Source organism: Suncus etruscus, chromosome 5, assembly GCF_024139225.1.
Source record: "Suncus etruscus isolate mSunEtr1 chromosome 5, mSunEtr1.pri.cur, whole genome shotgun sequence".
Classification (NCBI taxonomy): Eukaryota; Metazoa; Chordata; class Mammalia; order Eulipotyphla; family Soricidae; genus Suncus; species Suncus etruscus.
Genome location: NC_064852.1, coordinates 128,865,829 through 128,879,202, shown reverse-complemented (window position 1 = coordinate 128,879,202; position 13,374 = coordinate 128,865,829). Strand labels below are relative to the sequence as shown.

The 13,374-nt window shown below is 37.3% G+C and overlaps 1 protein-coding gene across 1 annotated transcript in view; it reads left to right on the top strand.

Annotated features, from left to right (window-relative positions):
• NAB1 (NGFI-A binding protein 1) overlaps nt 1-10,923 on the top strand; it is a 51,979-nt gene extending 41,056 nt beyond the window's left edge. Inside the window, 4 exon segments of the mRNA XM_049773335.1 lie at nt 2,393-2,482; nt 5,302-5,464; nt 8,009-8,125; nt 10,647-10,923. Coding sequence (XP_049629292.1) covers nt 2,393-2,482; nt 5,302-5,464; nt 8,009-8,125; nt 10,647-10,735 — 459 coding nt within the window. The 3' untranslated portion in view covers nt 10,736-10,923.
• Nucleotides 10,924-13,374: the final 2,451 nt, after the last annotated feature.

Genomic DNA, 13,374 nt, shown 5'->3' with positions numbered 1-13,374 from the left:
GTTATTTATGATGGGAATTAGGTGAAAAGACATGTAAAGTTCAGAAGATAGTCAGGAATTGGTCCACTGTAGACACCTAGAAATTGGGTAGTAAGCAGCTTCTAAGTTTTCTGTTCACTTAACCTCATTTAACTTGAGAACTTCAAGGCAAGTTTATTGGGCCAGTGAGGCAGCACATAAGACTGACTGGAATGTGAGCCTGTGTTTAATCCTTGGCATCATGGTCCATTGAGCAATACCCGGTGTGGCTCTAGAGTTTTCAAAGGGAAAGTTGGGTTTTGGTCACCTGAAGAGTTAGGAGGAAAAAGTTGGAATAACTATACCTTTCATTTAGACGTAGCCTATATCCACTTATATAAAACATATTCTAGATCAGTTAATAATTAGATATTCTTCTTAGTCAATCAATTTCTTGTAGAAATGTAAAAGACAGTCACTTTCAGTATTGTAAATATGCTGAATCTCAAGAGATCCAAACTAAAACAGGCTATGCACAAAAGGGACCTGTTACATTAACAGTTCAGGTGGCTAAGTGTGGAGGTATGGGATGTATGCTGGGGACAGTGGTGGAAGGAGGTCAACACTGGTGGTGGGAATTGCCCTATTCACTGTCACTTATGTACCTTAAATATAACTGTGGAAGACTTGTAATTCAAAAAAAAAAAAAAAGTCGATTCTATATCGACCTGCCATGAAAATACTTGAATTACCGCATGCCTTAGGTTTATAAAAAAAAAAAAAAAAAAAAAACAACAATAAAATCTTACTTAGGAAATGAGCTTAGGTTGATGAAATTTTTGAAAAACATGACTTTTTCTCCACATGACAGTGGAGAAATGATTTTTGAAAAGACATCAATGGGGAAAGTTTTTTTAGTTTTTCATATTTCAAAAAAGATAAATTCTTTGGTTACCTTTATTTCTGTTACTGTAAAAATTTTGTTATTTGTTTTTGGTTTGGGGTATTTTTTTGGTTTTTTGATGCCTTACCCAGCCAGGCACAGGGGGCTTTACTCCTGCCCCTGCTCGAGGGTGTCATATGGATTTCCAAAGATTGAACCTTGCTCTTGCAAGCTTCCTACCTGTCTGTCTCTCTGACCTTAGAACTTTGGTTTGAATGTTTCACCCTTTGTTTACCAAACTAGGGGAGAAAGGTTTCAGGGATGAGTGACAGTTTCTACAAAGTGTACTTTTGGAGTTTGCAGTAAAATCACCAAAATCATGCTATGATGATGTTTTCAATTATGCAATAAATGGGCAGGAAAAAAAAAACAAAAAACAAAAACCTCAAATAGAGTTGCAGTTGTAAAGATATAATTTAGGTGAATGTGTTGTTTAGGGAATATGGTGGCTCACAAGGCTCTATTTTAATATTGCATTTGGTGAATGCAAGTAATAGTATTTAGCAATAATTAGATGTGAAGTGTCTTGTTTGCTTTATCGCATTTGGTCTTTATAGCAGCCCTAACAGCTAGGTTTTCTTTCTTATCTTTTTCAAGTGAAGATTCTCAAGAAAGAAAGGCTTAATTATTCTTATCTAATGGGAAGGAGTAGTAAACGATGATATGGCCCGAGCATAGCTCAGTGGTGTTTGCCTTGCTTGCGGCCAACCAGGACTGACCCGGGTTCGATCCCCAGCATCCTAGTATATGGTCTGCCAGGAGTGATTTTTAAGTGCAGCTGGTGTGGCCCAAAAACCAAAACAAACACACAAACAAAAGCAAACTAAAAAAGAAGTAGTTAATTATAGAACCAAGAGCCAGAGTACAGATTCCAGAGCCTGTTGTTATTTGAAATGGTAAAGGAGAAATCACATCAGAAGAATTCTTCAGAAATTCAGAAATTGGGTGGCCTGTTAATATTGATGATATCAATCAGCTATATCATAAATCAGTCCTTGATCACCCTGGTTTGTCTCCCCCTAAAAATTAGGTTTATCTTTGTATTTTAATTTCACTCTAAATACCAAATGATATTTAGATTTAGATTTGAATTTTAAAAATAGATAAGAAATAAACCTTTGGGAGAACCTAAGTGTACTTTTGATTACTACTTATTTTAGGATGAATTTTTTTCTAAACTTGAAAGTAATAGTAATCTCCCCCAAAATCATGCAGTATAAAGATAAAAACTTTTTTTAAATACCAAAAATACAAACTGTCACTAATTAAGAAAGCAGCATTGCCCAGTGCTACCATCTAACAATTGTCATAATTACTAATGATATGTAAGACTTGGCTTCTTAATCAATCACTTATTTTACTGAGGTTATTAACTGTAGAATAAGGTAATGGTACCATAAGTGACCAGGAAGAAATCTTTTACTGAGTGTTAATAATATGGTTATTTTATTTATAAAGGTAACTAAAAAGGGCTTATTCTTTGGCCTACAGGATGGCTTTCCAGATTTTCAGGATTCCATGCAAACACTTTTCCAGCAGGCTAAAACTAAAAATGAAGAACTTGCCAGTCTTAGTTCACAGGTAATGTAAACTATCAGTTAATGTCATGTAATGATGTTTGCAGGTTAATAAAAATGGCTGTGAGGCCAAAGATATAGATAGGATGTTTGCCTTACATGTAGCTGGCCCACGATTGGTATCTAGCACCCCTAATGGGTCCCCGACCACTGGCAGGAATGATCCCTGGCACCACTGGGATTCACACACACACACTCACACACACACACACACACACACACACACACACACACACACACACACACACACACACAACTGATTATTCAACTAGCATCAGTTTATAAGTACCAAGGATTGAGTTTATTTCGGAATCTTTTAAATATTTCACAGCTGATAGGCTCTGGTTTATATGCAGCCAACTCAAGGTTCAATCCTCAGCATTCTAAATGGTTCCCTGAGCCCACCAGGAATAATTCCTGAGCACAGAGCCAGGAGTAATCCCTGAGCATCGCTGAGTGTAGCTCAGAAACAAGCAAACAAAAAGTCGCAGCTGTAACAACAGGATAGCAATACCACTGGATATGATTTGATTTCTGAGCAGAATCGGTTGTAATTAACAGGAAATAAGACTTCCCTATTTAAAAAACTTGAAAGTATGGGGCCAGAGCGGTGGCACAGTGTTAGGGCATTTGCCTGGCACGCAGCTGACCTAAGACCGACTGTGGTTCCATCCCCCATCATCCCATATAGTCCCCCAAGCCAGGAGCAATTTCTGAGCACAGAGCCAGGAGTAAGCCCTGAGCATCACCAAGTGTCCCGTTCCCCCCCCCCCCAAAAAAACAAAACAAACAAAAAAAAACTTGAAAGTAGAGCTGATGAGCACCAGGAGGGTGACCCAGGTTGGAACTCAGCATAACTATGGTATCATCCTGGTGGCTTTTGACACCACTCTGAGCACGGAACTATTAGACCCTCACTGTGTATCAACAGAATGTCCTCGGAGTTCTTCAGAACTGCTGGGGAAGCCTCGATAAAAGGAAAACTAGAACGATGTGATGCCGGGAAAAGAAAGTCATATTTATGGGCTTGGGTACAATCTGAGATCAACACAATTTTCATTAGATAATAATAGTCAACATTGTGAGATTTGTTAAAGCATGTCAGTTCATGATGGTGAAAATTGCTAAGAGGTCGGGGAGATAATTCAGGGCAAAGCTATTGAGGTGGAAAGTGGAAAACCCATATTTGGTCATTGGTACTCACCACCCAGTGAGTACTGCCTGGGAGGCCATTGGAGGCCCCCTGACCTCTGGATCTGGCAGTACCAAACACTCCTTGACTCCAGCCCTCAGGCCTCCTGAGCATTGTTTAGGGGACCCTCCAGGGGAGGGAAAAAGAAAGTATATTAGATACATAATAGCACGTATTTTGCTATTAGATTATGTAACATGTGCACTCATTTTAAAGGGTCAGTTTTACATTGCTCTTTAGAAAACAAAATTTTTTTTTGTTTCTTCATAGTGACTACTTTAGTTGAATTTAAACCTCTTCGTTGGCCTTTTTTTTTTTGCTATTGAGAATAAGACATGTATCACAGCCTAGAAATATTACTGAATTACTAATATTACTAAAATTACTATTGCTGAAAATATTAGTAGTTGTCTTAAATCAAATGATTTAAGGTATTTGTCCTTTGTTTCTTTGTTTTTTTTGTTTTGAGGCCACACCTGGCGGTACGCAGGGGTTACCACTGGCTCAGGGGATAATATGGGATACCAGGATTGAACCCGGGTTGGCTTCATGCAAGGCCAGAGCCTTACCTACTGTACTAGCTCTCCAGCCTGGTATTGATTTCTTTTTATTTCATTTTGCGTTTGGGCCACACCTGATGGTGCTCCATTACGTTCCTTTTGATCTAGTTTCGATACATTCTGACAAATATGCAAACTTCGATCCTGTTTTATTAGATACTATCATTTCACCTATTGGTAATTACTAGTTTGAGTCCTAATTTTTGTAACTAATTTTACATAACATCCTCCTGTGCTGCTGCTTTTTTGTTATTTAATAAAGCATGGTATTTATTATATCTGTGCATTTTGACTGTTATCTCCTTGGCAGGATACCACAAATATCCATATTGGGAATTTAGAGCAGTGTATTGAGATGAAAAATTATAAAACACATTCAGAGATAAATTTATATGTCAGCCAACTAATTTTGTGTCTTGAAACATGTCTTTTCTGATTGGTTGGGAAACACTGCAGTATTTTAGTGTATGATGAAGGTGAAAATCCTTACTGACATTGGTGGGTTTGGGGGTTTGAAGTTTATTTTTTGTTGTTGTTCCACAATTTGCATTGTTTCATTTTAGTGGGAGGTGTGTTTGTCTTGTTCTTCTAGACAACCATTTTACACCTTTTCTCCCCCAAATACACTGTCATCATATCAGAGTCTGTAGTGCCAAATCCTAAAATAAAAATGCCAAGATTTTATCTTATGTGTTAGAAGCAGTTTATAGCAGATGTTGCTGTTGCTTTGAGCTTCCTAAAAAAAAAAAAAAAAAAAAAAAAACCTTTAAAGGACTCAGTCCCTTAGAAAACAAAGTGAAAGTTATTTTGCTCTAGAGCTGATACAGAATTAGCTTTATAGGAATGCGCAGAAAGTGGGGGGTTTTTTTGGTACAAAATCCAACATTTTATGTTTTAACATGATGATACAGACATCTATGCATATCTGGGGTATGTGTATCCCACATGAAGTGTGAACTAATTTTAATGAATACTAAATATATTTCCTGGAACTGAAATAGGCATCTTTATGCCATTTAAAAAAATCTAGAATGTTGTAGTTACTGATTTTATTTGTGCTTTACTTACTAGCAGCCTGAAAAGGTGATGGCAAAGCAGATGGAGTTCCTTTGCACGCAAGCTGGCTATGAGAGACTGCAGCAGGCAGAGAGGAGACTGTCTGCAGGACTGTATCGACAAAGCTCCGAGGAGCACAGCCCTAATGGCCTGAATTGTGATAATGCAGATGGACAAGGTACATCTTCAGAGTGGTCCATACGACCCGCCATAGCCTGCTTACTCCAAAGAGATATGGGAAAAAGCTGGTTTCCAAATCATGATTTGGGGGACTAGAGATTATTTTAGAGGTTTGCGATTAAATTTTAAATTATCCCCTTTGCCCCAAAGGTAAAGACTTCATCCTACAATTTTATAACTCGTCAGCTCCTTTTTTCATTTGTATTATTTCTGTAAACGAAAGATGACCTACTACTTGCCATGTATCTTGTATGTAAAAGGTTGGAATGATAGGTCCAGCAAGGCAGGTCATTTTCACCCTAAGAATTGGGTTCCAGGGAACATATGTAACATTTTTTTTAAAGATCAACAAAAGCATATTTGTAAAAATCTTCATCTGTAAGATTACAAATAATATAAATAAATACAAATACAAAAAATCTTATTTATAAGATTTCTAACAGTTAGTTCCTATGTGCCACTTTAATTTTATGTCAGTATGCAGGGACATGAATACGCACAAAGACATGTTGTCTTCTTTCAAGATTCAATTTAACTTACTGTCCCTTTGAAAATATTTTGTGGTGTTCATTTTGGAAATTATTAAACTCTTGGGTTAAGAAGACTATGATTCCTAAATAAGAAAATTATTTCATGGGTTTGATTTTTGGCACCACACATTGTTTTTTCCATTTTAAAAATAGCCATGTAAAGAAAAGCTTGTTACTATCATTCACTCATCCAGCAGTTATGTTTAGAAATATCTCTTCTAGGGGACTGGAGAGAGTATAGTGGGTAAGGTGCTTGCTTTACACACTGTTCACCTGGGTTCAATCCCCAGCACCACATGTAGTCTGCTGAGCCTGCCAGGAGTAATCCCTGAGTGCAGAGACAAGAATAAGCCCTGAGCACCATGGGGGATGGCTCAGAAATGGAAAATAAGTAAATGCTTTCACTGTGAGAAATTGTAGCAGTGAACAAGAGAAAGCCTTTCTCCCTGGAACTTTTCACTACAATGGGGGGAGTTGTGCAATATATAACTATAAAACTATACCCTTTAGTTTTCTGTTTTGTATTGGGGGTCTCTCAAGAGGTGTCAGGGACCTCAGGCCCTACCAGCAATTCTTAGCCAATCTGGTAAGTATTTCAATGTCAGGATCTGAGAATGTGGTGCTGGGTATTGCCCAGACCATCACCCTGGTGATGCTCAGGGTTAATGTCGTGCCCAGGGATTAAGTCTGGGTCAGCTGTATGCAAGTTGGACACCTTAATTCCGGTACTAGTTTCTGGACCCATTCTTCTAGTATTAATTTTGAAGAAAAACAGAAATGTTATAGGGCCTTTATTTTATTTTTTGCTGTTGTTTTGTTTTGGGACCATAATCAACGGTGCTCTGACGTTATTTCTGGCTCTACACTCAGACATTGCTCCTGGTTGGCTGCGTGCAAGGCAAATACCTTCTTGCTGTGATATTACTCTGGCCCCAGGGACTTTATTTTTGTTACTAAAATCTTCTAGAGAGACTGATTCCACACCAGGCCTGATTCCACATGGAAAACATATTCTCAGCCCATTAAACTGTTTGTCCATTCTCTTTACCCTTGAAAGATTTCTATCCAACTAAGAATATTATCTTAACCAATTATTCTCCAATTATCTAGTAAACTAAACTGTCATATGCCCTTCACACATATTGGAGGAGAGCATTCTTTTAAAACAACTCCAGAAATGTGATACTTGAAGTCTTGTTTCACATCTGTAGTTGTCCTTGACAGCATATGGCTTAAGAATTTAAAAGCTAAAGTGTGAATAAAACAGATGTTGACTCTCATTGGTGACACTGGGTATTCAGAGTGGGGCTGCAGTTTGCTTATAAGTAGGATGGATTCAATCTTGTGACAAAATATGATTTGTGTGTCAGTCTTATTCTCTTTTTTCCATGGGTTTGTCAGAAGTCTTCTTTTGACAGTTTGTGTTAGATATTAGGTTTGGGGCCAGAGATAATTGCAGGAGGGAAGGCACTTGTTTTATATGCAGCGAACTCTGGTTCAAATCCCATGCACTGCATATGGTCCCCTGAGCACAGGGTCAATCCTGAGGACAGAGCCTGGAAATGCTCCTGAGTACCTGAGTTCCATTGTGACTTCAGAAGCAAAACAGAAACCAAGCTCTGACTCTCTGGTGTTACTTTCTCTTAGTTAATAGCATGTGTTGGTCATGTGGCTGAACTAGTAAGAAATACCTTCTAGAAGGGGAAGTGTGAATACATGTCAGTTGGAGTGCTGATTAGAAATTTCAGTCTTCCATGTGTTCATTAGTTCTTTCATTAGTTAAGCCCTTCAAAGGTTTTGTCAGAATTAAAAACCTGGAGACTAGCACAACTTCTTTTTCCCTACTAAATTATTCCCTTAAATAGTTTTAAATGACTATTTAAATTCTCCAGTGCCTTTTGACCTCTGGTCTCTGAAGAATGTTTAGGTGACTTAAAAAATTGTTTTTGAGAAATACAAATAGTGTGTTTTAATGTTACTCATCCAGCTTTCTCTTTTTCTGTTTTAATCAGTAGAAAGACCTTTGAATCTCCAAATGCCTCATTTGCAGAACCGACAGCCCCACCACTTTGTGGTGGATGGGGAGTTGAGTAGACTTTACTCTGCCGAGGCCAAGTCCCATTCATCAGGTGAGCTTGTGAAACATGAGTTGAGAATAACACTTGAATAAAAAGCATCTTTAAATTCTCATCAGCCAACCCCTTCCTTCCTCCCTCCTGCTGAGCTCAGGTGGTCCCAGGGGTGGAAACAGGGTCAGCTGCATGCAAGGCAAGTGCCTTAATCCTATTACTCTCTCTCTCTCTGGCCCTGTACAAAATTGTACATTGAATAATAAATGGGTAGGTTGAGTAATGTAATTGCCTTTTCCCGACTTTCATAATGTGAAATGCATGGTTTTCTCTCCCCCCCCTTAAAATGAGAAAACTCATGTACTAAAAGATTTCTTTGTACTAAGCATTACAGATGAGTGCATTTTGGGGATGATAGTAATTCAGAAGAAAACCAAATTTTGTAAAAGGATAAGCTGTACCTTATTGTAGTCAGCTGCTCAATCATTTGTGTGAACTAAAAGTGAGATAGACAAATTAAGAAAACAATGCCATTTGATGATCAAGAAAATCATCAATCAGCTTGAAGATTCAAAATATCTGACTCTCCCGTTTATGGAGATGGCCTATAGAATCAAGGGTGTTAGATCACTTGATTCTTTGAGTTAAAGAAAATTTAGGAGTTATTTGACCAAAATTAGGAGTTTTTTAGATGAGGAAACTAATGCCAATTCTTTTATAAGTCAGTGGAGATACAGTTTTGCAAGTTATTAGAATTTTACTGAAACCCAAGAAAAAGCTGCCACTGCTGCTGATTTGCTCTCGGCGGCCCTTTTTCCCCCACCTCCCTTCACTATGGACTGTTGCTTGCTACCAAATTTGGTTTCTGAGAAACCCCCAGCTCAAGGACATTTCCTGATACGTTACTGCTGGGAGCCATTTTTCAGAATCCACAAGACCATGTCACAGAGTGAAGCTGTGCTCTGGATTTTATCCCTGTCCCTCCCTCACTCCCAGACTATTTCAAAAGACTTAAAGGGACATGTATATCTCCTTCAAATATTTTTGAGATGTATTTTCTTAATAGGTACAATTCTTATTGTCTCTTTCTTTTGTAGTGGCAGTTCCCCCCACCACACACACACTCCTTTATTTGGATCATTAGTAGAAAATTCTAATAGATAAAAAAAAAAAGAATTTTACTGATTTTTACTTGGAAATTATGTCTTAGAAAAAATATATCAAGAGAGTTTATATCTTTGTTTCCAGCTTCTAATAGCAGATGCTAAAAATGCCAAAAGTCTTAAATATGTTGTGATGTTTATTACTTTAGTGTTATTGAAAATGACTTAATACTATCAAAATGTCCAAGAAGCTGGAAAATTGATACTGTTCTAAAGAGCACATTCTAGTTCTTAAATTTTCCACAGCATACACAAGTAGTCTAGTCTTCTGTCTGAGAAATAGCACACTTACTTGCACACAGCCAACCAAGGAAGACAAGTGCCATACCTGCTATACTATCTCTCCAGCCCCCCACCAAATGCTTCATCAGTTTTTAAAACTAATAATTTTTCGCCAACTTGAATTCCTTTGAGGTGGTAGTTTAAAAAGCATTCCTGGGGTTGGAGTGATAACACAGCAGTAGGGCATTTGTCTTACATGCACTTGACCCAGGACAGACCTGGGTTCAATCCCCAGCATCCCATATGGTTCCCCAAAGTAGGTGTGATTTCTGAGCGCATTTCCAGGAGTAACCCTTAAGCATCATTGTGTGTGGCCCAAAAACCAAACAAAAAGAAAAGAAAAGTAAAGAAAAGGCATTCCTATATATTGGACTTAGGGCCATTTTTGATCTCTATTTCACAGCACTATAGATGAATTGGGGTTTTATGTAGAGTAGAATGAAGGAATGCCTGAAAAGGCCTCATTTGAAACCATTGTGAACAGTTAATACAGGTTCCAGTCGGCCCTATCCTGGGTCCCTGTCTCAGCTCATGACACATGACTGGGTTAATTCTGAGATACTTAGCTGCCCTGACCTTAAGTTAGTTCATCTATAAAATATATATAATTTTTACCGTATAGATTTCCAAGGATTAAGTAAGTTAGTGTATATGAATACCTAGCAGATACAGTAACTGGTAACTACCATTATGACTCTTCTTAAGAGTCACAAGAAATTTTTTAAATTTTGCTTTTTTTAAAGCATGAATTAATAAATTGAACTACCTAATTTCAGATAAACTATTAGTGCTAGTTAGCTTCATAGAATCCTTTTTACAGTGTGTATATGTATACACGTGTGTTTGGGTATATGTGCTTTTTCTAGTGTTAGAACTAAAGGTATTGTGTTTCGTTATTTTGAAGTGTTTGTGTGAGGTTGAAAATTACGATTCCAAGGAATGGTCCTCATTTGGTAGATCACAACTCTCTTTTTAGATGTTACTGCCATTTTATAGATGGAGACAATAGAGCTTCAGGGGATGTAAATTGCCCAGAAATATTATTTCTGAGTTAGGAATCTTATGTCAAGAGTTTTCGGTTTGTGTAATCTACTGACTTTAAATATCCATGCAATTTATGTTTTCCCTTTTTGCAGAGAGCCTTGGAATTTTAAAAGACTACCCTCACTCAGCTTTTGCTTTAGAAAAGAAAGTTATCAAAACAGAACCTGAAGATTCAAGATAGCTACGATTCTCCCACTGTTCCCTTGGAAGCGGCTTCAGAGTTAAGGATAATGCTCCATCATAGAAATAAGCCTTAATAACCAATGTTGCCTCATTCAGCCCAAATGGATTTCATAGCCAAAGCGTGACTGATGCTAGAGTCTGTGGAGACCAGGAAATCAAAGCAGGAGCCACACAAGAGAAAAGTGAGAGTGTTGCTATCTACGACAGAAATATTCATCCATTCACATTTCTGTATTGAGTCGTTTTATGTGGAAAGGCTTACAAATTAATATTGTAAGCGTTCATTATTTAAGAATGTACAATGTATTTGTGTCATTTATAGAAGTTACAAATCTAGATTTGGGAGACTTGTTTGGTCCAGCCAATGTGGATGGATACAGTTGATTTACTTGAAATTTTTTCGTCTACTTTAAATGTTCCCTAGGGTAAATACTAGTGTGTCAGTTAAGAATCTCTGCGGTCAGAAAACTAAAATTTGTGGTGTAGTTTTGGCCAGTTGCAGTGACTCTGGAAAAATGGAAAAGGCAAAACACTCAATTGAATCCAAGGAAAATCACGTGGATCTACTATTTGATAGAATGGATTTTGTTTAATAGATGTGTTTTTTTTTTACTAGGAAAACTATAGCTTTTACTGACTGAATCAGTGGACATTTTTACTGTTAGTAAATACTGGAATTAAGTTAAAAAAGATCAACCTTAGAGCTGAAAAATCTATGTCATCTCTTAACCAGCTGTGTTCTATGAGAGCTATTGAAGATACACCAGAGCTAGGCAGTTCATACTTGGAAGAAAACTTCCGGCAAGTGGATTAGGTGCAAAGACCCTTGATGTAAACATTACTCTTTCAGAATGTGTTCAGTAGTTAAGACATAGTAAGTGAACCCTAAATGTGATAAGAATGGCGACTATTGACAATGGCTCTAATACATAGTAAAGTACTGTTTGTTGCGTATCTAGAAGTTCTTCTCCATGTGAAAAAAGAGAACTAGCAAGCTGTCCTCAGTGTCTTCCCACCTAACCCGGCTTAGTCAAGGCCAGTCACCACATCCCATTGGCTGCCATATTTTCAAGGATATTTAGTTGACAACTAAATAGTCATTATTTATTTTACAACTTAAATTTTGTACATCTTACAAATTTGTGAAATGCAGTTTTATTTTCCTCAGTTCATTTTCACTCGAATGGTAATGTTTAAATTGCCCCTATGAGTAGGCTGAATCTATGTGGGATATACTTCAATGTTAGTAAATACTAATGAAATGAGAATTTCACCTGGAAATTAGGAGTTTAAAAGGAGGAAAAGAACATACTGCTTCTACCAATATCATTTTGTTCCTGTTTATTCTAAGAGAAGATATTTGTTTTTGTTTTTGTTTTTTTTTGTTTTTTTTTGGTTTTTGGGCCACACCCGGTGACGCTCAGGGGTTACTCCTGGCTATGCGCTCAGAAGTCGCTCCTGGCTTGGGGGACCATATGGGACGCCGGGGGATCGAACCGCGGTCCGTCCAAGGCTAGCGCAGGCAAGGCAGGCACCTTACCATTAGCGCCACCGCCCGGCCCCAAGAGAAGATATTTGACAACTTGACCTACTTCCTCCAGTTTAATCTAAATCCAGATATTGCCAAGAACAGCATATTGACTTGAAAAATATGTGTCTGTTTTGTTGTTGTTGTTGTTTGTTGTTTGTTGTTGTCTTTTTTTTCAGTTTCACTCTAGGCCATAAATGTGTAAAGAAAAAATTAAGTCAAATCTGTTACACTAAAAGTTATCAGCCAAAATATAAGATGAAATGTCTGCACTGTAGTCTCTGATCACTGTCACATCTGAGATGCTTTGTCGTTTTGATTTATAGTCCAGCTCTATAGTAGAGACACCAGAAAACAAATTTTATTGTATTAAAAGGCTTTTATCCCCTTCCTAGATGTTTTAATGATACCATAGTGTTTTGCCTACTGAAGAAGCTTTTCAAGAACCTTGCAACTCCATTGCTTGTTTGAGGTTGTTGTGGTTGTGTTATTCACTGTGCTTAGAAATAGTCTGACTTTGATTTAGATTGTTCAGTTTAATATTAGCCATAGAACTGGTTAGTATCTCAGTAGTTTCACGAAACGTTTCTTGTATTCTAATCTATTTTGAGAAATTTTGTGGGTTTTTTTTTAATTGTGTCTTACTGATTCAAGTTTGTAGATTTTAAATAAGCAACAATTTTTTTAAAGATGCAACCACCTTCCACAGTATTGATTCATCTTCCATGGCCCCATAAATTGCATCTTAAAATCTTAGGTTTTCTAAAGTATCAAAATTTCCTGTTCTATTCAAGCTTAGTGATAATGGGGGAAGCACAATAAAAATTTCAGTCAAAAACAGTTTTTATTTTGTAAACACTAATGTATTAAACTTGCTATACATGGAAGCAAATAATATATATTTTTATTTGAATTGTAAATATGAATTTGATGTTATAACTAGTTGATTTTTTTATTGTGTTTGAGGTATTTTCACTGAACAAGGTCAATTGGTTACCTCAGTATTACAGCCAATTTAGTCCCAGGGACCATTTCTTCCCAAGTGTGTTGTATTTTATTGTGTAAAGTCTTTGTTCGTGACTCTTAAACCTGTTGGTGAGGTGGGACCA